This window comes from Blennius ocellaris, assembly GCF_963422515.1.
Source record: "Blennius ocellaris genome assembly, chromosome: 24".
NCBI lineage: Eukaryota > Metazoa > Chordata > Actinopteri > Blenniiformes > Blenniidae > Blennius > Blennius ocellaris.
The window spans coordinates 2,362,405-2,390,388 of NC_137673.1; the positions used below are offsets into that span (position 1 = coordinate 2,362,405).

At 48.2% G+C, this 27,984-nt stretch overlaps 1 protein-coding gene across 2 annotated transcripts; it reads right to left on the reverse strand.

The window, feature by feature from the left end:
• atp11a (ATPase phospholipid transporting 11A) lies at nt 1–27,902 on the reverse strand. 2 transcript variants are annotated; one of them, XM_080519727.1, is made up of 30 exons: nt 27,710–27,902; nt 14,499–14,621; nt 14,041–14,130; nt 13,822–13,902; nt 13,617–13,724; nt 12,405–12,533; nt 12,184–12,287; nt 11,353–11,400; nt 11,141–11,205; nt 10,949–11,030; nt 10,330–10,480; nt 10,048–10,245; nt 9,788–9,901; nt 9,650–9,709; nt 9,366–9,532; nt 8,894–8,965; nt 8,719–8,792; nt 8,490–8,593; nt 8,204–8,385; nt 7,873–8,124; nt 7,615–7,792; nt 7,417–7,519; nt 7,203–7,348; nt 7,056–7,115; nt 6,846–6,973; nt 6,599–6,734; nt 4,953–5,018; nt 4,770–4,873; nt 4,483–4,648; nt 1–2,974 (listed from the first exon to the last, which is right to left on the reverse strand). In XM_080519727.1, the coding sequence occupies exons 1-30, from the start codon at nt 27,752–27,754 to the stop codon at nt 2,753–2,755; spliced, it is 3,558 nt and encodes a 1,185-aa protein (XP_080375853.1). In that variant the 5' UTR covers nt 27,755–27,902; the 3' UTR covers nt 1–2,752. The 2 variants fall into 2 exon arrangements, with proteins under 2 accessions (XP_080375853.1, XP_080375852.1); XM_080519726.1 differs by lacking the exon at nt 1–2,974 and having other exon boundaries at nt 4,211–4,648.
• Between the last annotated feature and the right edge of the window lie 82 nt (nt 27,903–27,984).

The following is a 27,984-nucleotide window of genomic DNA, read 5'->3' on the forward strand; positions in this document are numbered from 1 at the left end:
TACATAAAGGTTGGCAAAAAAATCCATCCACAAGTAAATCTTGATATGACTCTGTTAAAAACTGTAATACAAAAACCCCAAAACTGTACAATAATTGACATAACTACACGTTTTTTTCATATATATGTATATAATATAGGTCATTTATATCATCAGCCATTATGAGAAGCATAGATATCTGTACAATAATACATTTGAAAAGATAACATCCGGCTGAAGGCTGTGAAAGATCAGTAGTACGAGAGCGAACGGCCCAGCGAGAACCTCCAGCCCACTTTGAATGGCTCTTATAGGTTCTACAGCACAGTGTGTGTGTGTGCGTGTGTGTGTGTGTGTGTGTGTGTGTGTAAGCCTCAGCTACACAGAGATCCGTTTTCCTTTTCAAGTCTGGCTGCCGGAAATACTCGTCTATATAAATAAGACACATTAAATACTGTCTCAGGACCAAAACAACTGTGACTGTGTGACTCTGATATTTGTCGAAAAAAAAAAAAAAAAAACCAAGAAAAAAAACCTCAACAAAGGTGGGAAAGCATTTCTCATTTCGTGAGATTCAACTTTGACATGTTTTTCGGCAATTCTTGATTTACAAACCGAGAACCTCTGTGCTTTACCCAAGATTAAAAGATAGACTTGGGGGGGGGGGGGGGGTTCAAGTGAGAGAAAACAAACACATTTTAAAAAACAAATAACTCATGATGCCAGTTGATTTCTCTTCAAGTGTCTTTAAAGAAAAAACGCGTGTAAACGTGAATTCTAGTCAAGTAACCGAAAACAGTAAAAAAAATTCACAACGTTGCCCTTGAAGGCAGATATAAAACACCTGAAGTAAAAACAATTTTTAAAAAAAAGAAGAAAGAAAGAAACGCATACAAAAAGTAACAGTGGGATGTTTCGGGAGTCGTGTTTCTCTTGGACTGGTTTTTACATTCACGTCTCTCGGTACCTCGTCCAGCCTCTCGTACCGTGTTCACGTCCTCGCCGGAGGGAAAGCGAGCGGAGACGGGCGCAAACTGCACAGCTAGCAGAAAAAAGGCACCTAATGTAAAGCAGCTAAGAGCTTCTCTAGCGACAACAAGGCTTCGGGTTCCTGGAAGAACTGGTGGAGGACAAAACGTGTTTCTACGGTCTCACGTGAACCGGCGGAGCGACGGAGAGGAGGACAGACGGTGGCGGCGGTGATGAGACGACTGTCACAGAGGTAGGAAAACATCCTTCAGCAGAGAGAGAGAGAGAGAGAGAGAGAGCTACAAAGAAAGAGAAGAAGAGCGTTGAATTCAGTGTTCGACTCGTCTGTTCCGAGGAGAGAAGAAGGTTTCGTGAATTGAACACATTCAAAAATAGGTCGTTTTTAAAAAATCTTTGATCATTTTGCACAAAACTCAAACGAATATGCCTGAAACACTTTTACCAAAAATTTCACACACGTCGTTACATTTCGCTTGACACAAAAACCAAACTAAACTTGTTTTGTGCTTTTATTTACTGTCATTTATTCATTAGAATATTGCACATGTACGTTTTTGGTTTGTCAGGCATATTCAGTTTGACTTTTTTTGTTCAGATTTGTGCAAAAACCATAAAAAACAAACTACTAACAAGACAAAAGCGTATTTTTGACATCGTAAGGCTTTTTAACTACAATCAAGCAAACATGTGCAACTGTAATATTACACATTTAAATAATTATTTCAACGATTTCCATGCCACTTGTCTCATAAACTCTGCAGTATTTACATTTTTATGTGCAGCAAAGACTCCCCCTAAATGCATCAGTGCTTCTTCTTAGTGTTTCTTCATGAAAACGTGAACGCGTGTCGTTCTCGTCTCACAAACTAAGGCACCGGGTCGCAGTGGGCACTTGGAAAAGAAGTGGGTCAATTTCAGTTTGTTCAAAATAAAAGCTTTTCAAGCTGTTTTCTAATACATTCAAATGTGCGGCTCGTCTCATCAGATGAGCCCACGGTGCAGGTATGAGCTGTTTGATCTTTCTTTGGTAAGAGGAAACAAAGTCCTAGGTACCAAGTGGCATTAAGGCAGTCAGAAGCAGCCATTCCTACTGAGATTCTACCGTGAAGCATGAAGCCACATGTCAATATATATCTATAGATCTATATGTATCAGAGTACGAACAGACAGGAAGCGATTCACGCACACACACATCGACTAAATACTCTAAACGAACAACATGTGAAAGCTGAAGTGTCGCCTGTGAGCCTGAAATTATCCTTTTTTTTTCTTTTTATAAATAATACAAAAAAAAGAAAAAGTGGGAAGAATAACTCCCAAGTCAGGTGGCAACACTCCGGCTTTCCTCGTCTAGCACAACTTCCTCCTCACCCCGGAGTAGGATGTGACCTCAGAGTCCTACGGAGTGTTTCTGGACAACATGTTTGCACACAGGCAACACCAGTTGGTCCTACAGGGAGAGACGGAGGGACGGAGGGACGGAGAGACGGAGAGACGGCAGCAGTTAAAGACGGCAGAACCCTTTGGTCACACAAAAAGTTAAGAGCAGCGGCGTTAGGGCGAGTCTTCTCCCTCCCTCGCCATCGTCGTCACATGATGATGTCAGTAAAGAACACGCCGCGTGAAAACGCCTCCCCCGGCCGCAGCGGCACCGTGTGGACGGCGTCCTCCGCCCGCTCCCACCCTCCCGCTTCGTCGGAGCTGCTTCTTCCACTCCTCCGTGCAAAAATCAGAGTAAAAGAACCAGCAGACGGGAGGGAGGGGGGGGGGTTGGATTGAATGGTCAGACCGAGGTCTCGGGGCCGTCCACGAATCGGAGGAGCGGGGTGAAGGTGCAGTAGTCGGGCGTTCGCCGCCAGCGCGTCAACATGAGTTTGTTGGTGAGGGGCTCAGACCTTCGAGGGTTCCTCTGGGGGTCCGAGCCTCTGCGGCGGCTGGGCGGCGCGTGGAGGGACGCCAGGGGGGTGAACTCCGACAGCTGGCCCTGGTAGAGTTTGTCAGCGTTCTGTGTCGGGAGGCAAAGAGGAAGTGAGAGACGGAGAATAGCGAATAGAGAGGGGGGAGCTGGCGGAGAGAAGTTTGGAGGCGACACTGTCGTCTCTGCTCGACACATAGAAACTAGTCATTATCACCTCTATGGGAGTCGTGGCCAAGATTTAGCAACAAAACAAATAAATGTTGAATTGATGTGAACATTTTAGGGGGAAAAAAGATCTAAAGTCATTGCAAGAGTCAATGTTTAAAACAGTTATTTAAACGTGTGAGCTTCTCGGCCAACAGTGACAAAAATGTCTCCTCCGCATGAACAAGCACCACGATACAAGCAAATCATAAATACATTCAATTATCCTCGCCACTCCAAGCTTCACAAAATTCATGCAAATGTAAAAAAAAAAAAAAAAAAAACCACCATTAAACATGCAAAACTGCAGTCCCACTTTTGTCAAATTCACCACTAGATGGCAGCACTGCTCCACTGCCAGGAGAAACCCTCACTGGACTCTTCACACACACACACATTATGCACAACCAGTTGTTTTAGTCTGGTTGTTAAAAAATAAACACCACACATCCTAGAGTCCAGCCCCGTCAACCGTCACACCAGAGGAAAACCCATCGCCAGAGGCAGGAGCCGCGTTTTACCGTGCTGGAGCCCGCTAGGCCTCTGTGACGGCGACTCCGTCCAGTAAGGAGTCGGAGCTGTGGAAGGTCAGCGCCCTCGCAAACCTTTCCTCCCTAACACGCTGTGGACACCAACACACACACATTACAGGGCTGCACACCAGCTGGCCGGCGCAACCAAACCAGGTGTGGATGCAGGAGGCATGCAAGATGAATACATGCAGAACAGTGCAGAGGGGTTGGGTGGAAGGAGACGGGGGAGGGGGGAGGGGGGGGGGGGGGGCAGAGGGTCACCTCTGGGTTAGAAACTCATTCTGCTGGAGGTCTGAGACAGCATAAAGATGGTGGACGGCTCGGAGGCAAGGCACCGACGCTTAGCCTGCCGTGGGAGAGCGAGGGGAGGAGAGGAGGGGAGGAGGAGAGGAGAGGAGGAGAGGAGGGGAGGAGGAACCGGGGAAAGAAGAAGAGGGAAAAGTTCAAGAAAGTCTCAATCACAGAAAGTAGTTAAGGCAGTTTTGTTTGTTATCTCAAAGGAGCAGAGGGATCTCATGAGGGTGATTCTCATCACACCACCACACTGAGCAGTTCGGTACGAAGAGGAAAAGGAAAAGTCGTTCAGAAAACCGCAGCGGAGCAAATGGTCCTTTGCGCCGCTCGGCAGTCCTGTGCAGTGACGACGTCCTGCGGTAGAGCGAAGGAGGCACCGCACACCGACGGGAAGGCTTACTGACTCACGTCCAGCACAGCGGGGACGAAGCCCAACCCAGCGTAGGTCTGCTGGACCCAGAGCGACCGGTTAGACGCGGCGGCGGCGCCACGAGGCCACCTCGCCGGTGACGGCATCTCTTCATTAATAACTGCAATATCCACAACGTCAGCACCTGAACCCACCTGTATGCGCTCGGTGGTGGACGGCCACAGCGCCCGCCAGATGACCTTCTTCACCACGTCCGGCAGCAGACTGGCCGCGACCAGCAGGATGATGCTGAGCCAGGCCGGACCGCTGGACAACATCTGCATGAACACGTAGTACATCCTCTGGTAGTTGAGGAAGGGCCTGGAGGGAAACGACGAGGATGGGTGGAGGGAGGAGAGGGAGCAGCTCACCCACTGGCTGGTAAAACACTGGAATCCTTTTTTAAATATATATATATATATATATGTATGTTGAGGCGTACCAGATGATTCCACCCCACAACAGGGAGAAGACCACGAAGAATATCAGCGAGCCCCAGATGACAAAGTGGTTGATCCACGTCCAGTAGTGAGTGTCCAGAGCCAGCTGGAGAAGTGCAAAGCTTGGTTTAATGATGGCCATCACAGCACACTGTGTGTGTGTGTGTGTGTGTGTGTGTGTGTACCTTGAATGTCACTGTGAAGACGAGCACAGTGAAGACCAGAGTCCCGAATGTCCAATTTCCAAACATCTGCCGAGCAAAAGTGGCAAAAGCTGCAGTTAAAGTCAATAACATTAATTAAAAAAAGAGTTTTTTTCAGTTGTTATTTCTTGTAAATTACATTAAAAACCTTTTTTTTTTTTTTTAATGAAACATAAAGATAAACTAGGGAATCAATCAATCAAACAGATGGCAGGGAGCTCGGGGGGGGGGGGGGGGGGACATTCAGGTGAGGAGTCGACACTCGGCTGACTCACGGATGAGACACGATGACTGTGAGATGTCGACAAAAAAAACTGGAATTTCCAGAACCTGTTCACAACCTGCGGCTCAGTTTCATCAGCTTCGGGGAGAATTTGCATGGAACTTGTTCGTGTCGACGACATATTAAGCTTACAGTAATTATACGATGGACTTTACATTATGAAATCTCTATTTATTATAGTTGAAATTCAAAATTACCATGCAGACTGTTATCTATGATATACGAGTACAAATTGCTCTTATCGTATTATTTTTTCCACAAGCATTACATCCGATCTTCTCTTCTACTTTGTGGTTTCAGATTTCCTTTGTTTTCAATATTTAAAAAAAAAACCACATCGCTGCAAAGCTGTGAAAGCCCCCGTCTCTTATTTCTCTTATAAATAGGCCTGATGCTGCCAAGAGTAGCCACTAATGTGACGATCATATTGTACTCCAGAAAGGACATTGTTGGCTGTAGAAGAATTAGATTACAAAAGGCAGAAATGGCTCAAATGTCCCGTAATGGAAGCAGACAAACAGACGTTTCTCTCCACTCATTCGGGCCGTTGCTTCTCCAGGACAAACGTCGAGGCGTGGGGTCGAGAGATGAGCGTTATGGGTGTGGGGGGGGGGGGGGTGGGGGGGTGGAGAACGACGCGACAGCCTACGGGTGAGGATCCTACAGCAAGCAGTAGGTGGAGGATGAGGGGAGTGAGTGTGTGAGATGAAACGGAGAAGTGGAAGGAGGCAGAGCCGACAAGAGAGAGACAGGGACAGGCTTACCATCTGTGTGTTGGTTGTCATGAGCTGGGAGACGAGAAGCAAAAAGAAACAGCAACACAAAGGTAAGAGGATAGTAAGAAGAAGAAGAAGATGTGGCCAGGAGAGAAAAATCATAACAAAAATGAACAGTTTTGTAGCCGAAGGAGGAGAAAATGTGAAAACTGGATGCAAACAAGAAAAATAGAATATAGAAAAACCAGGCAACTTAAAAAAAAAAAAAAGGTCCAAAACGTCTCAGAGAGTGACGCTGCTGGAGAAAAACTGGAGAGGAGTGTATTCATATCCATTTGTTTGAATAAATCCAGAGAGATTTGTGAGGAATAGTGTGGAGCACATGTGGAAAACAAGACTTTAAAAAAAAAAAAAATATTCGCCGACGCGTTTAGTGAATCCGCTGAATGTTGGAAAAACAGGAAATATTCTGCAAACTGCTGCAGGTACTGTATATAAGGTTCCTAACGATTACAATAATAAAAAAAACATTTGTTTCTTTGACAATACAAGAACAATCCAGAAGAAAAGTCCGTCTCAATCCCCGGCGAGCCCCGAGAGAGACAAACTGCCGGAGACACATCCGTTACCTGTCCGTTGCTGGTGAAGGTGGTGTTGTCAAACAGGAAGTAGGCGCCGAAGAACATCACCACGGCGTCGTAGACGCCCAGCACGGTCCAGTAGATGAACGAGGGCCACTGCAGCATCGAGTTCTTCGCAATGTCTCTGGATGAAAAGAGAAAGCGGGGCGCCCGGGGGGGTTGAAATCACAGCCCGGCCCCGGCGCGACGCGAAACCACGGCGGCGCGGCGCAGTGCGGCGCGGCGCGACGCTGACCTGTAGAGAGTCGGATCCTTCTTCAGGATGTCCATGTTGATGTGCTGCTCGATGAGGCTGTAGAGCAAGATGGGCAGCGACGTGAAGCTGATGTTGTAGAGCGTCAAGTAGGCCGTGTCGTACAGCGGCTGGGGATTCAAAGAGGGAAGCAGTGTTTCACTGGTTTATTCCCCTGTGTGTGTGTGTGTGTGTGTGTGTGTGTGTGTCTACCTGTTGAGAGAAGCCACAGAAGAACTGGTAGAGGAACTGGGGGAAGATGAAACACACATTCTGGGGAAAAAAAAGAGAGCGGATCGGTAAGAAAAAGCAGATTTACTGGACGTTTCTGAAGTAAAAACGCAGAGGAAGTACGACTACCTTGTAAAAGAAGTACTGCACCAGCTCCGAGATGCGAATGTAGTAATAGTGTCCGTGAACGAGCAGCATCTTCTTCAGGTGTTTGAACTTGGGGATGGCGTAGTCACTGTTCCTCACCGCCTGACGGCCCTCCTTACCCATAATGCCTGGAAACATGTTCCACCATTAACATAACCGGCACGTTCTCTGCTTTCAACAGTCAGTGGAACCTCACCGATGCCGACGTGCGCCTCCAGGATCATGCTGACGTCGTTGGCGCCGTCCCCGACGGCGAGCGTGATCGGATGCTCCTTGGAGACTTTGATCAGCTTGACGATCTGGAGGACGAAAAAAAAAAAAGAGCAAGGCTTGTAGCTCCCCGGCTCCGCCATTTTCCCAGCTCCCCCGCGCCCACGTCGGTTTTCCCCCGCACCTGAGCTTTCTGAAGCGGCGCCATCCGACAGCAGAGCACGGCGCTGCAGTTCCGACAGATCTCCAGGAAGATCTCCTTGTAATTCCCCGAGTTGGAGTCCTCCTGGCCGGGCCTCATCACCGCCGACAGCGTGGCGCCGTCGATGATCAGGCCGTAGTCCGTGCAGTCACCTGACAAGCTGGACACACACACACACACTCGGCCCGGTAAGCGGCGGATCGTCGACGCGGCGGCGGCGAATGGAGCGGCCGGACGCACCCGGAGAAGGTGTCGCGGGTCATGCCGCCGTGCTGCCTCAGCACCGTCCTGCTCAGGTCGAACAGCACGTCGTGGAGGCTCTGCTCCTCCGTGCGCTTGGTGGTCAGCTCCAGGATCTGCGTGTTGCGGCGGAACAGCTTGCTGGCGTAGCAGGTGGCGGCCGCCGTCTCCATCTTGTCGCCGGTGAGCACCCACACCTTCATGCCCGCTTTGTGGAGCGACTCGATGGTGTCCGCCGCCTTCTCTTGCAGCCTGCGGGGGGAGATTTGACACACTCAGGGACGAGAACCACATCGACTCGCCGACACTTCGAGGGGAAAAGAGCGTCCACCTGTCCTCCACCGCGGTGGCGCCGAGCAGGATCAAGTCTTTCTCGATGAGGTCGTAGGCCTCGGCGAGCCGCTTGTCCCGGTCCTGCAGCGCCAGCTTGGCGGCGTTCAGCAGGTGGCAGACCTGCTGGTACTGGTCGGGGCTCAGGCGGCGGTAGGCGACGCACAGCGTCCTCAGGCCCTCCTGCAGCGGAGAACAACACCGCTCAGCGCTTTAATAGAAGAGGGCCGCTTCCTGTGGTAACCATGGAAACCGGAGTGTGTGTGTGTGTGCGTGCACTCTCTCACCACGGCGTTTTGCTCGACCCGAGCTCTGATCTGATCCACCTTGCCGGAGACGACTCGGGGAAAGATGGAGGAGTCTGCTCCTTTAACGAACAGATACACCTCACCTGCACACACACACACACACACACACACACACACACACACACACACACACACGGGCAGAAAAAAAACTGCGTCAGGGGAAATAAACACACAGAGAAGTACGAAAATACACGTTCATGTCAGTTACCGGTGTTGGACCGGACGATGACGCTCATCCTCCGTCTCACCGAGTCGAATGTCAAAACTTCTAGAAGCTCAAATCTGACAAAAAGAAGGAAAAAAAGAAAGAGATGAAACGATATAAATAAAAAAAATAAAAATAAACAAACACAGCGGCAGTAAAAATGTTGTGACACACTCACTTTTCAATTTCGTCTTCCCTGTTCAAGATTTCCATCTGACCGTCTTTGAGTCTCAGGTAGGTGAAGCCCAGCCTGCAGCCGACAAACTATATTAATTAGTCTGAATGGCATGTTTAAAAAATATATATATATGATTATTCTGCCTCTTTAAGACAGGAGGCGCCATCTTAATCTTATTAATCCACCGGATTTCACACAGATATCTGTGCTGTGAGTTTTGTAAGCAACAATTTTAAAAAGAAATGTATGTGCCAGTCAAGGCAGATGGGAAAATGGGGGAAAATGAGAGCATGTACACAAAAATGCAGGGACACTGTGTCATAATTTTTTGTTAATTACTCGGCAAACCATTTCCGCCAAACATTGTGAAGAAACTTGTGAGTCAATGTGGATGGAAATTCAGTGAAAAACCCAAAATGGTGGCGATACAAGGCAGCTTCTTTCGCGGGCGCGTGAAATAAAAGCGCGTCACCTCTTCATTCCCTCCACCAGCGCCACCTCGTCCGGAGAGGAGGAGATGTAGAAGGACGTGGACTTGCCCTGGTGGAGGCCATGTTTGATGCCGTCCACCGTCTCCTCCTCCTTCACCTGCACCGTGTGGCACAGACACAGCGCCCGGAAGAACAGCTCCTCGCGCTCCTGCAGTGAGGCCATCAGGTCCGTTAGCCACACACACACACACACACACACACACACACACACACACACACACACACACACACACACACACACAGAGAAAACTAAAGGGAGGCTCACCCGTGCATCCGGGCCGGGAGACGTGTCGATCATGTCCATACCCGAGGCTCCAGGCATCACCTGGGAGATTTGGTTCCGTCATTTCAACGTGTGGATATTTACCCGGGCTTTACAGTGTACTGCTCTGCTGACCGTCACCTGTCCATTGCAGATGGCCTGGGGCACATAGACGTGTCCGTCCACGCAGCACTCGATGAACTCCATGTTGTTCTCGGTCAGCGTGCCCGTCTTGTCTGTAAACACATACTCCACCTGGGAAACACAGGATTCCTGTAACCACCTGCACTCGCAGATCTATCTTGAAACCTTCCCGCCCACGAAATCTAAAATATTACTAATTTGAGCAATTCAATCTGAAACACACTCTTTTTTTTTACAATCTAATGGGCCGTTGCTACCTGTCCCAGCTCCTCGTTCAGGTCGGAGGTGTTGACCACGGCTCGCTCCCCCAGCTCCTCGTCGAACATCTCGTCGTCCCACATGATGAAGTACGAGCCCAGAAACTTCTGCATCTCCACCGTGACGTACATGGAGACGGGGATGATGTAGTTGAAGAGAACCATGAAGGCCAGGAAGTCTGTGAAAGCCCTGACGAGCTGGAGGAGGAGGAGGAGGAGGAGGAGGAGGATGAAGAGCGTGGGGAGCGTAGGCGCCGGCGCGACCGAAGGAGAGACACTCACGATGTGCCGCTGCCGCTCGGCCTCCGTCCTGTCGTTGTACCACGGCTCGTCCCGGTTGGGGTCGGCTTGCCACGCGTACTTCAGCGCCGTGTTGATGACGGCCTTGCTGATGAGGATGCAGAGGTACACCACCAGGTAGGCGTTCATCGACCTGCGAGGACGCCAGACACACTCCGTCAGGGTACGGCCCCAAGATAATAGACGCCGTTAACCGTCTCCCCTAATATTATCAAATCCATATTTTGTCTGGACGGACTCCGAAACCACGTGATTTATTTATTTTTTTCCTTCTCATCAAAATAGCACAATTACGCTTCCAATGAATTAATGAGGCCGAGACTATAACCAAGTGTGAACGTAATCCACCTCCACTCAGTCATTTCTACAAGCCATCTGGACGCGGGAGTCTCGACGCCAGACGGAAAAGAACATTGATCCAGTCCGAGGAGCGAGCCACAGATCTCCAGTCGGCGAATGAACGAAGACGTGAGAAGTGAGCAGATGGACGAGAAGGATGGGTGAATGAAAAAAAAAAAAAAGGAAAGATGATCTAATCCGAGAAAGAAGCTCGCAAGAGGACGCGGATCGACGCTAACGGGGTTCTTCTCTCAGCGCTCACTTCTCCACGGCGGATCTTTTCTGGGACTTGGACTGGTAGTTCAGGGCCATCTTGGTTTCCATGCCGGTGTAGATGACAACCGCTACAGGGGGGGGGGGAAACGGGTTTTAATAGCTCGCAATTTATGAATTCTCGAAAGCAAACAGACGATTTAGTTTTTTTTTTTTTTTTTTTAATGTTGTATAAAATTACCGTAGATGTATTCCGTGTTCTTGAGCGTGGCTCCTCGGAGCAGCAGGTTTTCGGATCCCAACGGCCTGGAGACAAAAAGCAGTTCAGAGCGAGACTTTATTCTTGAGGCGCGACACAAGTGCAACTCTAAAGAGGTCAGAGGAAGGCCGTCGTATCTAGAGACACATTTCCTCATCGGCACACGGAACAACGGAGTCCCCGAGTCTGGTCACCTGGCCACCGGCTCGTTGTCCATGTAGACGTTGATCCGGCCCACGAATCTGTGGAGGGAAAAGACGAGAAGGTTCAAATAAATACATAAACAAGAAGGCCGTTGCTCGGCTAATCCCCCGCCGGAGGGCTTTATATTTTCTCACAAAGCCAGCTCTAAGGCAGCACACTTGGTACACTAGAGGGTGTTCCATGGGTCCTAGTAGATAATTATGTAGAATCTGAAAGGTCTTCTTCATAAGCTATGTCAAAATACGTCTCCAGAGCCCAAAAGGTGTTTTTATGCACTTAGTGACCCTGTGACCTGATATGCAAATTAGGTCATGGTCACCATGGTGCCCCTTCTCCCCAGGTGGAGTGTCCATGTGTGAAGTTTGGTGACTGTGGGCCCAGGAACTGCTGAGAAATGAGGAGAAATGTTTCTATCAAAATACATGTATTGTGCAATCTTCAAGGTCAAGGTCAGGTCACTTGGTGTACTGGAGGTTATCCCTGGAGTGTGTATCATGTGTGTATAAAATTCCCGAGCCCTAGCTCAAAAACCTAGGCCTCCAGAGCCCCAAATGTGTTTTTAAGCACTTCGTGACCCTGTGACCTACTTAATATGCAAATTAGGTCGAGGTCACCATAGTATCCCTTCCCCATCTGAGATGTATCCACATGTGAAGTTTGGTCACTGTGGGCCCAGGGGTTGCCGAGATCTAGGTAGAAACGTTCGAACGGACGGACGTACGTATGGAGACTGTTTCAAGATCCCCCTACGGGGCCTATCGGCCACGGCGGGGGATAATAAATGTGGTTGATTTGTGAGGAAGGCATGGGCTCGCACTGACTTGTACAGGTCTGGCTGCGGCTGCTCGCACTCTATTGTGGCGTGGATGGAGTCCACCTCCTTCTCTGTGCAGTAGGCCTTCGTGTCCTGAACCGCATAGTAGGTCTGGGGACGGACAAAGAGACGTGGGGCAGAGAGGACGCCGTGAGGACGAGGACGGAGGAACAAGTGACCCTCGGGGGGGGGGGGGGGGGGGGGTCCTCCCGGCGGGGGACGACGCACCTTGTGGCTGCTCTCGCCGTCCAGGCTGGCCGTGGTGACGTAGCAGGTCCCCTCGTCCCGGGACGTGGAGAGCAGGATGAGGTCGCAGGGGAAGCTCTCGTCTTCTTTCACAAAGACGACGTCCCCGACCTGCAGCGGGCGAAGACACGCGTCACATCGAGGGCCTGCACTGAACTTGGAACGCCATCGACGTTGGAGGGCTCGTGTCAGAGACACGTCTGTCCACCGTCCAACTCTGGACTCCTTCCAACGCCATCAGGACACTCATCTCCTTATTTCCAGCTTTGCTAATGCAGTTTGAACTAATGCAATGTACCTCACAACTTAACCTTAATCTACACACACACACACACACACACACACACACACACACACACACACACACACACACACACACACACACACACACACACACACACACACACACACACACACACACACACACACACACACACACACACACACACACACACACACACACACACACACACACACACACACACACACAGCAGCAATAACAAAGCTTCAAGCTTCCACTGCTTTCTTTGACTAAAACTGCCTCTCCAGCTCTTTCCGCCACATTAAATTAGTTTAAAGCAGCAACATTTAACTTTTAAAATACGAATAACATGTCTGATGTTTCATGAATGCAATTTACAACATTGGTCATATATTTTGGGAGTTAATTTGGTGGTTTTATCTTTTTTTTTCTTTTTCTTAAATTTTAGTCATTTTAGCTGTTTGCTATTATTTACTCTGCATAGATATTTGACCAATTCTACCCTTTTTAACTGTGATTTTTTTTTAAGCTGTTTAAGCTATCTAAAGTACTTATTTTAGCCATTTTGACGATTTAATGTTAAAATGGCAGAAATGGCAGAAATGTCTGTTCTGAATTGGGCACACATTTTATCTTTGTCAACCTTTTATCAGCCATTTTTAGCCAGACGAGAACAGTGGTTAAAAATAAAGTGCAACGTGTGAATAAAAAAAAAAAAAACTTTTTTTCTTTTATACGTTATATATATATCTTTGTGGAGCCGTTATTATAGAAGACCTCATGTCATCACACTACACACATGGAATGGAACAGTTTCCAAAAGTCTAAAGACAGACAAAGCGGAGCAGTGGTTAAAATCCTGCAGCTCAGCTCTTCATGTCATGCATCGTGCACGCACGCACACACACACACACACACACACACACACACACCCTGAGCTTGCGGCTTTGCTTGCGGACCACCTTCCCGTGCTGCACCACGTGCACAGGACAGCGGTTGACGGCGTTGTCCGCTTTGTGTCTCAGCCAGTCCTCGTAGCCCTGGAAGAGACCAGCAGAGACACGGAGAGTTGTCGGACTGACGCTCGGCAATGATGACGATGATGACGATGACGATGATGAAGGTCCCGAGCCTCACCTGCTTGATGGCCGTGACGGTGATGACGAAAAAGAGAGGGAGTCCGCTTGTGATGGGACTGGTGGGGGTGTCGATGATCAACTGAGGGTGAAGCACAAACAAGGAGAGGATTTTAAAACCCGGATCTTATTTTAACGTGACACGTTGCCGAAGAAACAAAGTGTCGGCTGGACAGAAACATTTTACAGCCTTTGAAAAGAAACGGAAGAAAAGTTTTACCTGAACCAGAAAGATGATGAGGAAGTAGAAGTTGGCGACTCTCCGGAACTGCTCAAACATGTTCTTTGGGATGAAATTCCAAAAAGTGTACTGGAGACAATAGATGAGTCACATGTTTCAGGAAAGAAACAAAGGATAAAAATAAACCAAATGAAAGTTAAAAGATGGCATTTATAATGTCACACCATGTTCCCCGATTTGTCTTTCGCACACAGAGAAGGAGAGAGAAACAACCCACACAGTCAAACAACAGCCTGGATGGTGCTGCAGGCCTCCAGTCACTGCTGTTGTTCCATTACACAGTCCTGGCCTGCCTTTGGGAACGTGTAGCGTGCAATTGATTTTGAATGGAGGCCGATAAAACACTTTCGTGTGTTTTATATTTCATTAAGATCTAATCAAGAGTGTGTGTGTGTGTGTGTGTGTGTGTGTGTGTGTGTGTGCGTGTCCTCACTGACCTTGGAAGAGACTATTCTGTTGTCGGGGAATCTTTGCTGTATAAAGGCCTCGGTTCCTGGCGGCGGCTCCTTGTGTCCGATGTAAATAGTGCGGCTGTCGACCCAGTTCTCTTCACCGACACACTGCGGGGACACGCACACGCACACGCACACACACACAGGAAAGCATCGCCTTCGTTACTTTCACCTCGGCAGGTATTTGCTTGTAGGGCCACACATGTGGGACACGTCTCAATGAATGAGAGCCTTTGTTGCCACGGTTACACAAACCTGCATGGGATTCACAGTGGAATGCAAACAAACACACACACACACACACACACACACACACACTCTCCCACACACAGGCTAATAAGACACTTGTCGTAGTTCCTCTGTAGTTCTGCTTTAATTCAGTGTTTGGGCTTTTTGACCTTCAAATATAATCAGGGGAAAAGTTCCTGGACGCGACATCGAACCGCTTCCCAGTAGCATTTCATCAGTTTATGGCAATCCCAATGTCTCCCGTTTAAGTGCCGATGATTAATTTATGTAGAATATTGCGCGCGTCATCCGTTACAAACGATGTATAGAAATGTATATATAGACGCGACCTGAATTATTTATCTCACGCAGAACATTTTTGTACAATCAGCCAAACTTAAAAACGCCCAGGAGCTGAATATTAACAATAAAGAAAATAAAAAAATTGTCCTGACAGCAACGTTTGACGCTCAGACACAGCTTCAATTACAAGTATAGGCGGAATAACAGAGAGCCGGATTAGCTGCGGTTTGGATACTCTACGTCTCAAGTTACACCTACGAAAGAAAAAAAAACGTGAGTCAGACATATTTGTGCGTGTCTGAAGTATTTCAGACAGGACTGGACCTGCAGAGACAATGGGCTGGATTTGGGGACCACACACACACACACACACACACAGAAAAAGAAACTTATAGAGCTTTAAGTGACTTTTTAACAAATGAATATTTGCGTGGAATCAAAGAAAAGCTGCGTGGACGATTTGAACAGAACCAGACACACGTCTGGAAAGACGACACGTCCAATTATCCACTGAAAGCGAAGGAATAAAGAGCAACGCCGCCGGCGCTGCAGTGGAAACTCTCCACCCTCTGCTTCACCTGTGTTTAAGGCCGTTATGGACGCCGTGTCGCTGCGACCGGTCCTACAAGAGAGTTACGCCGTCGTATCAGAGCAGCTCGGTGGCGGATGTCTGACTGACGGAGGAGGGAGGAGATGAAAGGAGATGAAAGGCAGGGAGTGCGGACGGCCTGCCAGCCGTCGCCCACACAGTGCTGCTGCTGCTGCTCCGCCTCTCCCACCTGCCTGCTCCGTCTGCTCCTCCACACTCCTCTCTCACATGGAGGACAGCCACGTCCTGTATGGACATGCATGGCGACCAGTAGGCGATGACACGAGGTACACATGTCAGCATTTGTCTGTTGAAGCCGACCTCCAATAGATTAAATCAACCTAAAATGCGAGTTTTGGGGCCGTGACGATAATTCATGTTTACATAATTACGATCAGCCTATATTCTTGTGGCTGATTTTAAAACAGACGGCGGCGCTCTTCCCTCCCCATCTCTCGCCACAAACCCGGGACGGCCTCGACAAATCGCCTGTCCTATCGACCCCGTTCAGCCCGCGTCCGCGTTTGAGCTTTTCGCATGAGAGCCCGTCTGCGCGTAATCAAATAAAAACGGCATCTCCGCAAAATAAAAACTCCGAATGAGCCCGGGCCTTTTGGCCTATGCGAGGAAACTGGAGACCCTGGTGCTATTCTGGACCGCCATAATCACTTTTAGACGCGTTTCGAGTTTCGAGTTTCAGAACGCGGCCGGTACCGAGGGGAGGGGTGGGGGGGGGGGGGGGGGCGTATTTATAATTGGAAAGGGAAACATTTGTGGCGAGAGCTCTCAGGCTTTGTCTCGGTCACTCAGCGTCCACAGCCACTTTCCTCAAAGCCACATTAGCGCAAAGTGAAGGGAAGTCTGCAGGGACGGCAGACAGACTAATACGTCGCTGCTGCAACATCAAACATGCATGAGAGCAGGTACACATGAGCAGCAACACGCAGCGCTCCCTCTGGAGCCACGCTGGATATTTATAGTCGGGCCGCACGTGTCTTCCTGGTCGATTGTGTGCATGTTTACATGTTTTTTTTTCTCCTCCATTAATGCTTCGAACCTCAACACGGCCCCCTGCAGAAAGTCACACAAGTTTGTTTCTTGAAAAATTCACACAATTTTACCGCAATAATTGAATCGGAGTTTCTGCACGTGCAGCCTTCTTTTGAAAATACATTCTGAATTCTGAAACACAAGCAGATATCCTCTCTGGACTGACACAATTCGACCACAAAAAATTAAATGAATTAAAAAAAATGTAATAGCAATAATAAGACCTAAAGAAAAAGCATGTTTTTTAAAACTTTTGGGGATATTATATCATTAAAATAGGTCAAACCTAGTTCATTCAATCGCGGTGGAAACGTGTCATTATCTTGCGACTCTGGTTCAACTATTCAATGCAACAGAATTTTCTCACATTCACACAAAAATAAAGAAAAATTCAATAATTTTTTTTACAAGCGATCGTCATCGCGGGTGAACCAATCAGCTGTGTCTCTCTATGCGTTATGGAGGTGAAAGTGACTATGTGCTATTTTCAAAGAGAACGGCAACAACTGGCTTTCTTGCGGCTTTTGTCATGAAGAGGAATCACAGACGCATCATTTTTCAGTCTTGTCGCATTTCCCACGTGGACATAAAACCTAATTCTCTTCATCTTGTTCAACTGAGGTCAAGTAAACCATGCGGTAATTAAAGATGCAAAGTTTTAATGTTTACTTTTGGTTTTTTTGCATATATACCTAAAGTTTATAGGCAGTGAACTTTGAAAAGGAAAATGATGGACGCCACTCTGTTACAGACAGAAAAAGATCAAATGACTACAATTAGATCGGTCAAGGTCACACGGCGTTCCAACGCCCTGACCTACATCGACGCCAACTGTGTGAGCGGGACGGCGCGCTGCGCTTCCCTTCTCCCACGGGGCCTGAACGCACCGCGAGCAGGTGGTGCTCTGAAGCGGCGCTGCCTTCAGGAACACAGGACCAGATTGTAAACAGGAAGTGCCGAACCCACCCACCTTCACACTTCCTGAAACTAGTTCTCACACAGTAAATGTGAACCCTATTTAAAGAAAAGTATGAGACTTTTTCTAAATGTGCCCCTTCGATTACATCAGACAATCTTCACACTTTCCGGGGGAAATTAATTTCCACGGAGTAAATAAATCCATCTTCGCACAAGCACATGACTTTAGCATGAGTTGTGGATTACGATGACTTAAGACACACATGAAAAGCGCGACAAAACGGAGCAGCGATAAATACAATCTGCTTTAAATCGGAGAAAAACCTCTTCAAAGTAGCACTGGCCCACCAGCAGCTGATCCAGCTCTTATTTTGAGATCCAGCTTTGGATTTTTCAAGAAATTGAAGATTAAAGACAAAACTACATTGATTTATTTTGATCCAGTAAAAGGAAAAAAAAAACTGCTGACATTTTATAAGGTATTAGGAATATTTAGATTATTTTCATTTTCTTTATTCATAATAATTCAACTTCGCCATAATTTTTTCTCATTCCAGCGTAGCAATTTGTTGGTTATTGTCAATATTTAGCAAATATTCTGACCTACTTTCTGCTTGTTCTCAACTTATTAACGGTCGTTTTCTCATTTGCATCTAAAACAAATGCAGTATATCCCTGTTCTTGCACGTTTCCTACGAGCGCCCCCATCAAAAGAAGTACTTTCTTTTATTTTTAAGAGCCGACATGGTGCCGTGTTCCCAAACATGGTCACACTTTGCTGTTAAAACTGCCAGAGAAATAGTGGAGCATTAGAGGTAGTTCTGCTGAGTGAAGATAACATTAACAGGAGAGTGTGAGCAGCAGAGAGAGAGAGAGAGAGAAATCACTGCTCGCCACACAAACTATTGTTTGTCTGAAGCTTTAAAGCCCCCCCGCCGCTTGTTTCCACCGATGACCAATCCCAAAGTACTTTATCTCCCGCCGAAACGGGCAGAGCCTTCGACAACGGTGAAGGACGCCGGCCTGCACCCGTCGATACCACAGCCTGACACACACACACACACACACACACACACACACACACACACACACACACACACACGTATAAACTCTGTGTCATATATCAGGTTTGCATGTACAAACACGGTGTGAGCGGTGGTTATCTCCATGCGGCCGCTGAGCTGCAGAGATAAGTGAAATCCCGCTCGCTCCCCTAAATCACTTGGCATTAAAGACAGACATGGCGTGTGTGTGTGTGTGTGTGTGTGTGTGTGTGTGTGTGTGTGTGTGTGTGTGTGTGTGTGTGTGTGTGTGTGTGTGTGTGTGTGTGTGTGTGTGTGTGTGTGTGTGTGTGTGTGTGTGTGTGTGTGTGTGCGTGTGAGAGCACTTGTGTACTCTGGCGAGAAACAAATGTAGAGATACCCAGAGCTGCTCACACAGCCTGTATGTTTATTCATCCTCGGTATCTAGAACAGCAGAAAAGTGCTTCAGCAGCACTTTTTTTTTTTTCTCCCCCCAGTCACATGTAGATTCTGCACTGTACGGCGGCCTGGAGAGCAACCAAGTGATCAAACGGCAGCAACACCTACGTACGATGAAGACTCTCGGCTGCTTTGTAAGTTATTATCTTCATCTGTGCGATTCTGATGAATGCCTCTGATATCAGCGCGTGTGTGTGTGTGTGTGTGTGTGTGTGTGTGTGTGTGTGTGTGTCACCTGAGTCACAGATTAAGCACCAGCTGTGCTTCCCATCTGTCACTGTGCGCCGCTCAGCCTCGCATCGGGCCGCCGGGCCAGAGCAAATGAGATCACCATAAATCCGCGGCGTCACGTCGAAAACGCCGCTCCTCAGCCTTTAAACCACGGCGGCGCGTCGACGCCGGGCCACAAAACAATCTGCCGCGCTCAAGCCCAGTGAATATCAGAAATGCACCCGGCTCCCAACCATCGACGGCGCTTAAACACACAGAACGCTCTTTATTGTTAATTGCTCCGGCTATGTGGGCCGCTAACGGCGTTTTCAGCTCCACCCCGTGAGTCTGAAGGTCTAGCAACGGCTCTTTGGTGCTTTAAAGTCTAAAACGTTATCATGAGCGAGGCTAAAACATCCAAGTGGACCGGTGGACGGGCCGAGAAGGGATTTAGTGATGCGATGGCGTCCTCGGTAAGGCCGTCACATGAGGACAGCGCTTGTGCTAATCGGCGTCAGGAGACTTTGGTCACAGCTGCACACCTGCACGTCCTCAAATGTCCTCGTTTCAGTGTCAGGAAAATGAAACAAGATCATTTATAACAACACAGTAAAATATATGTGGACATGATTTGCAATGGAAAGTATAAGACAAGAAAACTCTCTGGAGATCAGCACCTTTCACCCATATTGAAATGGCCTGGAAATAGAAATTCACCTGTTTCCATCACTTATGTGGGTCAGCAGAGAGGAGGAGGAGGAGGAGGGGGAGGGGGAGGAGGGGGAGGAGGAGGACAACATCTCTCCAGAGAAATTCATTAGCCTGGTTTTCACAGGGCAGATGTCAGCAGGGAGCTGCAACGATACACCTGCTTTAGCGGCAAACATGCCAGCAGGCCCCGGGGCTTCACATGAAACCCCCTCGGAGGAGCCGGCGGATCGATGGCGGAGGCACACTGGATCTGGAGCCGCCGCTCTCAGGAGGTTCTAGTGCAGTCGGAGCGCAGGAGGCAGACGCACACCAGCGCCGCTGCACAGAGGGACTAGTGCTGGAGGGCTGCTGTGTAGAAGCGCCGTCATTCTGTGGACGTCTGGGGAATTAACTTACACTGCATTCACACTTGTTTCATTGTGTCTGCTGGGAGGGAGTGTGTGTGTGTGTGTGTGTGTGTGTGTGTGTGTGTGTGTGTGTGTGTGTGTGTGTGTGTGTGTGTGTGTGTGTGTGTGTGTGTGTGTGTGTGTGTGTGTGTGTGTGTGTGTGTGTGTGAGAGAGAGAGAGAGAGACGGACGCAGTGGAGGAGAGCTGCTGCTCATGTCACATGACCGACCCGTGACTGGTCATCAGGTCACACGGCCATGAATGTTGTCGAGTGTTTTGCGAGCAAAAAAAAAAAAAAAAAAAGAACTTGGAGCATTTCGGCACTGCTGCTCTTTCACCGATATACGTCGCTTTCTTTTGATAATATCAAAAAGAATCACCAAAAACAAGTCCGTGTGGAAGAGAGAAGACTTGGTCAGCGACAGAATTCTGGCAAAGCAGCAGAACCTCACCACAATCACACATTTCTTGAAAATAGCGAGAAACCGTGATGAGATCCACGTGTGTCAGACAGTTCATACGATGACCTTTCCCACAACGCGACAGCAAATGTACAACAGAAAAGTCAGCGATCCCCCGGAGAACCCATGTCCTGGGAAATCAGGAGGGGTTTTTTCTTCTTCTTCTTCCTTTTTAGATCAGATGAAGACAAAAGACAGACGCTGTCAGTGTGTGTTGAATGTGAAGCCGCAGCATGGAGGATATCAACTTGGCACAAAGCCTGGAAGCTGCTGAAGCCGCTTGTTTGGCTCCGCTTCAGTCATATAGCATCAGCGGCTGGCTGCAGGTACAAAACACAAATATATATATATATATATACACAGTGCAGGCAATGTCTCATCTGCTGCTCACTCTCTGTGCTTCCACTGAAGATCTTTTGTTCCAGTGGAATCCGACCCGACTCATCCACTGACAGAGGCTTTACGCTGGAAGTCAGATAACGGGAACAATCCTGCTGGGGGGGGGGGGGGGGGGGGGGGGGGGTTGTTCGTCTTCCTGAGCGTGACGGCACCATTAGCAGTCCCACAAACACACACACCTCGTGTTACCTCACTCGGCTGGTGCTTTCACTTCCTGCCGTCCTCTCCCAGGAGTTCAGAGAAAAGTGCCACAATGCTTTTAACCAACTTCTTTCCAATGCGTTTATTTCACAACTTTTCCATCATGGGGTGGGGGGGGGGGGGGGCACTCCTCAGGCTTTCCCGAACGCTCCTAAATGGTGTTTATTACAAATGTATTGTTGCCGGTAATGGTTCTTACCCAGACAACACACAATTATCTTAGTGTTCGGCAGGACTTTCACAGCCACGGTTCAAAATAATCCACATTTTCTGCAGTGAAAATGACGGCCGTGTTGAAATGAAGTGCCGGGCTGCAGGTTGAGAGTCGTCTTCAGCCCGTCATTGGCTCTCTGGGTTACTGCTTGGCCCAGTAGAAGTATGCCGGAGGCCAGAAGAAGAGAGTAACGACGCAGTGGGGGGGGGGGCGTGAAGCACAGAGCGGGGAGACGGACAAATATTTGTGGAAATGAGACCCTACCTGAATCTCCCTCCTCATGCTCACTTCACTGAGGAAACGATTCCATTGCTGTCGTCTGATCATGTCTCACTTTTTTGTTTTGTTTTGTTCCAGTGTCACTTTGTACTGTACGTTTGCACACTTCTCTCTCTCTCTCTCTCTCTCTCTCTCTCTCTCTCTCTCTCTCTCTCTCTCTGGGGACATTAAATTGATCACATGATGATCAACTGATAAACGAGCTGAAGTCAAACCCGACGTCTGGAGCTTCCCTTTCTCTCCGTTAGTGTGAAGTAACGTCAGGAATACTGCAACACGCTGCCAAACAAAACACACATCCAAGAAGCAGATAAGACCTCAGGTGTTATTTGACTGACGTGACAAAACCCCAAAGCCAGACGAGTGCAAATCCCTTGGCCATGTATTTCATGAGTCCTCGAAGACCTTTATGAATCGACTTCTCAGTTTAAAATTCAAGACGACATAGAGATCACAAGAGGATTCCGTCATATTCCGCGCTACTACAAATAAAGCCTTTCAAGTTTGTCAGGTAAAAGCTATTAAGGCACCGTTTCGCCAGTGGAGATGAAATGTGGCCCCTGAACTGGAATAAGTTAGAGTTTCAATAATGATTCCATGGAGCTCAGGAAACAGACAAACAGTGATTTCCTGTCTGATCTTGTTTTTGGTTTTATTTCTCTCTCTTCTACTTTGTCCTGCTCGTGCCCATGACTCCCACTGCCCTTCAAATACCAACTTCCCCCCTCCCCTCCTGACCACACACACACACACACACACACACACTCCATGTGAGTGTGTGTGACTGCATGGTTGCAGAATCTCCCGGCTCACAATGAGAGTAACTATGTTTCTCTGTTTGATCTGTTGCTGTATCTCAGTTTAGCCATTAGCTTTCACAATAACGCCGTGTGACTTATCTACATTCCGGGCCGACGCGTTCCAACTGAAGCCGTTAGAATCACGTCTCGCTGGGAGAGAAGAATTCTCAGAATGAAGTAGGAAGGGGGACCTTAAAGGCATCATGTGGTCCTCATGAGACTGGTCACCTGACGGATTCCTACAAGTTAGAACGTCTCAGTCGATTCAAGATGAAAAAACAATAAAGAAAGCAACAGTGGTTGGCAGAACCCAGTTAGAAAACACACCGTCTGGATGCACCAGGCTCCGGTCCTCTGCAGGACCCCGAGCTGTTTTTAACACGCTGCCGTAGTTGATTTGTATTTACTGTATGTGGATTTTTTATTTCTTTATTTTTTTAACGACCACTTAAAACCTCAGTGGAAGCCAACGGCGCAGCAGCAGGACCTTCTTCCACCTTAAACATCCATCAAAAAGCACTACTTGAACGCTTAAAGCGTCAAGGGCCGTCCTGCTTTAGAAATAAAACAAAACCTGGACACTGAAACTGGAACGAAAGCCGACGGCGGCACTTCATGTAAAGAAGACTGCAAAATCTACTGGTGGCCGGCCTTTTGTTTGTGGCAATTACACTCAAATATTAATGCGGTGATTATTTATTCATGCTAGAACGCCACTCGTGGCACCGTGGGACGTTTCACTTTGGGCACACTCAGACTAATGCGGCCCTGAAAAATCTATTTATTTGGCTTCGCCGTGCAGGACTGGGTCTCCATTCCTCACGTCTTCCGCCACATGTGCTTCCAGATGCAATAATTAGAATAGCGCCTTGTGTTCAGTAGCTAAGCAACAAATGCACCTCCAGGAAGAGCGCGTAGGATTTATTTATAAGATGTTGTGATACGTCTCCTCGCAGGGCTTTGAACTGTAAAAGTGGCCTCTCAAGTGGTCCAGTTAAAGATCGCTGAAAAGCTTTCTGCCGTCCCCGAGGAGACGCAGCGGGAGCCGGGGAATCAAAGGCAATTGGACGGATCCAACTACCGATTCCCGCCTCGGCGGCTTCCTGGTACGGGGCCTGACCTGTGGCGCGTACGGAGGCCGGGGAAGACGTCCAAGCCCACACAAATAAAAGCGCTTGTTTTTATGTCACGGAGAATGGAAACGGAATGAAAACTTCCCGCGTCAACACAAAGCGAAAGTGCCTCAAACCAATAATCCTTAATAATCCAGTCGTAAAGGAGAAGGGGAGACGTTCTAGCTAAAAGCAAAGGGGGGTGGAGGTTGACAGCCACATTGCAAAATCAGCATTTGGGAAGAGGGGGGGGTATGCACTCTCTCTCTCTCTCTCTCTCCACTTTCCCTGCTCTGACGTGGGGCCGTGGGGAATGGCGAGCTCCAGGCCATCATTCCCTCAGACAGCACAGAACATTAAGGTGCACCTGCCCTGCTCAGCACTTTCACTCACAACCTGGAGCAGCGTTATTATGATGACCCAAGTTCAAACCCCACCTCTATCTCTCTCTCGCTCTCTCTCTCTCTCGCTCCGTCTCTCTCTGTGGATAGAGGCCTCTATGCACCATTAACCCAGAGCGATCCATCACCCGTCTCCTTGTTCAATGGGCTGTAATACGCTGTTAATGCTGCGCCGATACGAGCTCCTAATGGAGCTCACACTCCTCCGCAGGTACAGTTTGGGCAGGGCGATGAGGCGCTGGACGCTTTTAAAAAGCAATGACACAGGAATTTTAGATCAGCTTTTTGTATCCTCAGCTCCAAAAAAAAAAAAAAAAAAAAGAGAGAGAACATTAAGGAATCTATTTTTGCAGACGTTTCTCATCTCTGCTCCTGGTTTTTGTTTGTTTTTTTTCCCGTAAAGCACAAGTCCTGAAAAATCGGTTGACACGAGTTCATGCATGTAGAATAAAAAAAAGTCAAAGCGGATGGGACTTTAAAAGAGACACTTTTAACAAAGTTGGAAGAAATGTGACCGGGCCTTTTTTGGTTTTTTTGTATCGTGAATCTAAACGATGACAGATTTGCGAGACCTTGCAGCAGGTTTCCTCGGCGGGCCGAACGAGCGTAGGGACGGTCCCGGGACCAGAGGGCTTAGCGGGAGCCTGTAAATCCAGATAAGGAGGTTAACCCCACTGCACCTTGTGGATTGTGGGCAGTATGGCGGAGCAGGTGTCCACCGAGCGGCGTGAGGCTCGTCCTGCGTAGATCCTAATGACCCCCCCCCCCTCTCTCTTAACGTTGGACTGGAACTCTGTGGGCACGGCGGCGGGCAGAACCCCCTCCACAACGCCTTCTGGCCACATGAATTATTGACGGCCCGTCGGAGCCGAGGGGTAACTGTATTCCCCCCCCTCCCTGGCGGACGGGCCGCCAACAACCACTGCGGAGAGACTGCGCTTGAAAGTATTGCAGGGAAATGGATTAGGCAGGTGAAGGTATTGGTGAACACCAGTAACCCTTTAATCCGCGGCGCTGGGGGCAGGAAGCCGGGGGGGAGGGGGAGGGAGGGGGGGCGAGGAGGAGCGGCGCTTCCTGTCCAGGTCTAAGGATTAGTCAGCGGCGGAGGAATGCCGCCCGACTGCTTCGCCGACGCCTCGCGCGTGTCACGCCTGTTACTGCCTCCCCGAACTCGGGCGCAAAGTACAATTTATGATCCCTCAGTGTTCAATCAAGGCAAATTTGAAGTTTCTCCAGGGGTTGTGAAGCAGTGGGTGATGGATGTGCGCCTCGGGAGGGAATCGATGAAAGAAAATCAGAAAACAAACGGCCGTCTCAGACGGAAACTACTTTTCTTGACTAATCAAATGATCCCTGCTGCACTAATGCAAATGTATTGCTTGAAGACGAGAGGCGAGGTGCAAGCGGTGCGCTCCCTCACGCGTCCTCACTAGCGTGCAGTGAATCTCTACATCTTCTGATGCGCGGGTTTTTCGCTGAAGCACAGAAAAGTGTGCGAAAAGCAAAAAGGGCCGGGAAAAGCCAGAGGACACGAGCACGTTGAAATATTAACCCCCCCCCCAAAAAAAAATAAAAAAAACAAGGTGACACGCCGGGTTTACCCAGAGCCCTGGTATAAGATTTATGACATTAAAATGGCTTACAAAAAGCAATTATCCTTATTCTAGCAGATTTATCGCCGCCGACAGAGGACGCAGGGAACAAAGTGTCTCCGTTCATGAAGCAAAGAACTTGTTTTCTGGTTCCACCTGAGTGGGAAAGACAAGAATTACAGCTCCGCTTGTTCCAACGCTAAAACTGCACTCCGGGTTTTACATCGCGTCCCGATCAGGAGTGTTTCTGCTCGTTCCTCCAAGAAGCCGTCAACGTTTAATCCGGCAGTTCCTCAACATCACTGTGCGTTTTTGTGACTGAATCTTCTGAAAGACTGATTATTCTCATAATCACTCGATTGTGGCTCTTCACATAAATGCCTTTAAAGTTAAATTCACCACTTTTAAATACCAACCGTGGGTCAATATGCAGAGCTGTTCCGATGATCTTATCAAATCCTTGTGTTTGTTTAAAATATCTACCTAATTCTGATAAAACGCACTTTGAGATACGACGGAACATGGGTGGAATCCTTCATCCCAGTATCGACAGACAAATAAACACTGATGTTAATCTCAAGTATTCGCCAGTCTCTCTTGCTGCACGTGGATTTTTTTCTATTTTTTTAGCAACAGCAAACACAATCAATTTACAAACAAACCCATTTGCCTGCAGCAGCCGGGCCTCATCAGGATCCCACTTCCTACCAGTTCCTACCAGTTGCAGAGCTTCAGCCCTGCACGTTTCTTCCTACATTAAACCCCCCCCCTCTCACACACAGCAGGAGGGGGTTTATTTAATCAGCTATCTGCAACAGTTGGGAGGCTGTCTAAGCCTCGGCTGATCATGGAGCCGGGGGTTTGAACTCTCGTGTGAGCAGGGAGTCTGGATTATTGTCAAACACATTACTGCTGGAGCCCTAATGCAGCCCACATCCATCCAGACCGGCTGCTGCTCTCCCTGCTGCCCATCGATCCCACCAGCAGGGAGACGACAACTGGATTACATAATTCATGTTCCATTTGCAAGTCAACAGAGGGAGGGAGGGAGGGAGGGAGGGGGTGGGACAGCCGAGACGAGCCGCCGTTTTCCCACATTTCTCAGCGTGTCGGGTCACGACGGAGCAACACCGGCTCAGTGGTGATCCTGGGCAGCGACTCCACCTTTCACTTGTTCACCTGCAGAGCTGCTTCGCCGGTTAAAGGGGTGAAAGAAGTGGGAACAGCGTGCGCCTCGCACGTTTTTAACTCCAATACAAATAATGCATTTGTTGGGTTTTTTTCTTATTAAATGCACCAAACTTGGAGGTAGAAATTAAATACGGGTCAAGTCTCTGTAGTTCTTATAATTGTGTTTATGGAAAATGAAGTAAATAAAACCCTCTTTGTGGAGCTGTCACCTCACTGAATTAGTTTTGGGTTTCTGAGTACATTTTGTGCCAACAGCTATAAAGAATATATGTATTGATATACATATATATTATATATTTCTATAAATTGTTTTACATTCTGATTTTGTACCAGCACACTTACTGCCTAGTCAATTCTTTATTTTGAATTTGTGAAGGTGATAACGACATAAAGACTCTCATCAATAATAAACAACCGTATTTAGTTCTTTTGAGGGCGAGTTGTTGATAAACAACGTCCAAAAAAAAAGCAAAAACATGCAAACTTGCAATGAAAACAAATAAAGTGGATGTTTTTGGAGCGAGAGATAAACTCTCTTCTTTCTTTCTCCAGTGAAACTTAATCCGGATGACGGAATGTGAAACCGGCGCTGATAATAATCGTTCATATCTTCTTTTTCTGTGATTAGATTGGAAGAAGGTTGTTTGTTTTTGTTTTTTTTTAACTCACATATCGGCTGATGAGGGTCCGCAGGGTGCTGAAATCCATCCCCATCGTGTCCTTCCTCCCGAGTTTAGGAGTCTTCTTTCAGATGTTTATTTCAGTTTGAACTCTCCTCCTCTGTCCATGACTTTCTTCTCCTTCTTCTCCTCCTCCCTCTCTCTCTCTCTCTCTCTCTCTCTCTCTTCTTGCTTCTTCCTGAATGACGCTTGCGGAGCTGCTCTCACCTCCGGAGCCCGTCACCGGCTGCGCTCGGCGGGGGAGTGTCCGTCCGTGTGAGCGGC

Coding starts and splice junctions, on each gene's coding strand:
- atp11a (XM_080519727.1), bottom strand. CDS start 27,754: ATGGGGATGGATTTCAGCACCCTGCGGACCCTCATCAGCCGATAT. Junction 7,520..7,614: donor CGCCGCTTCAGAAAGCTCAG/GTGCGGGGGAAA, acceptor TTCGTCCTCCAG/ATCGTCAAGCTGATCAAAGT. Junction 4,874..4,952: donor TCTTCACAGTGACATTCAAG/GTACACACACAC, acceptor GCACTTCTCCAG/CTGGCTCTGGACACTCACTA.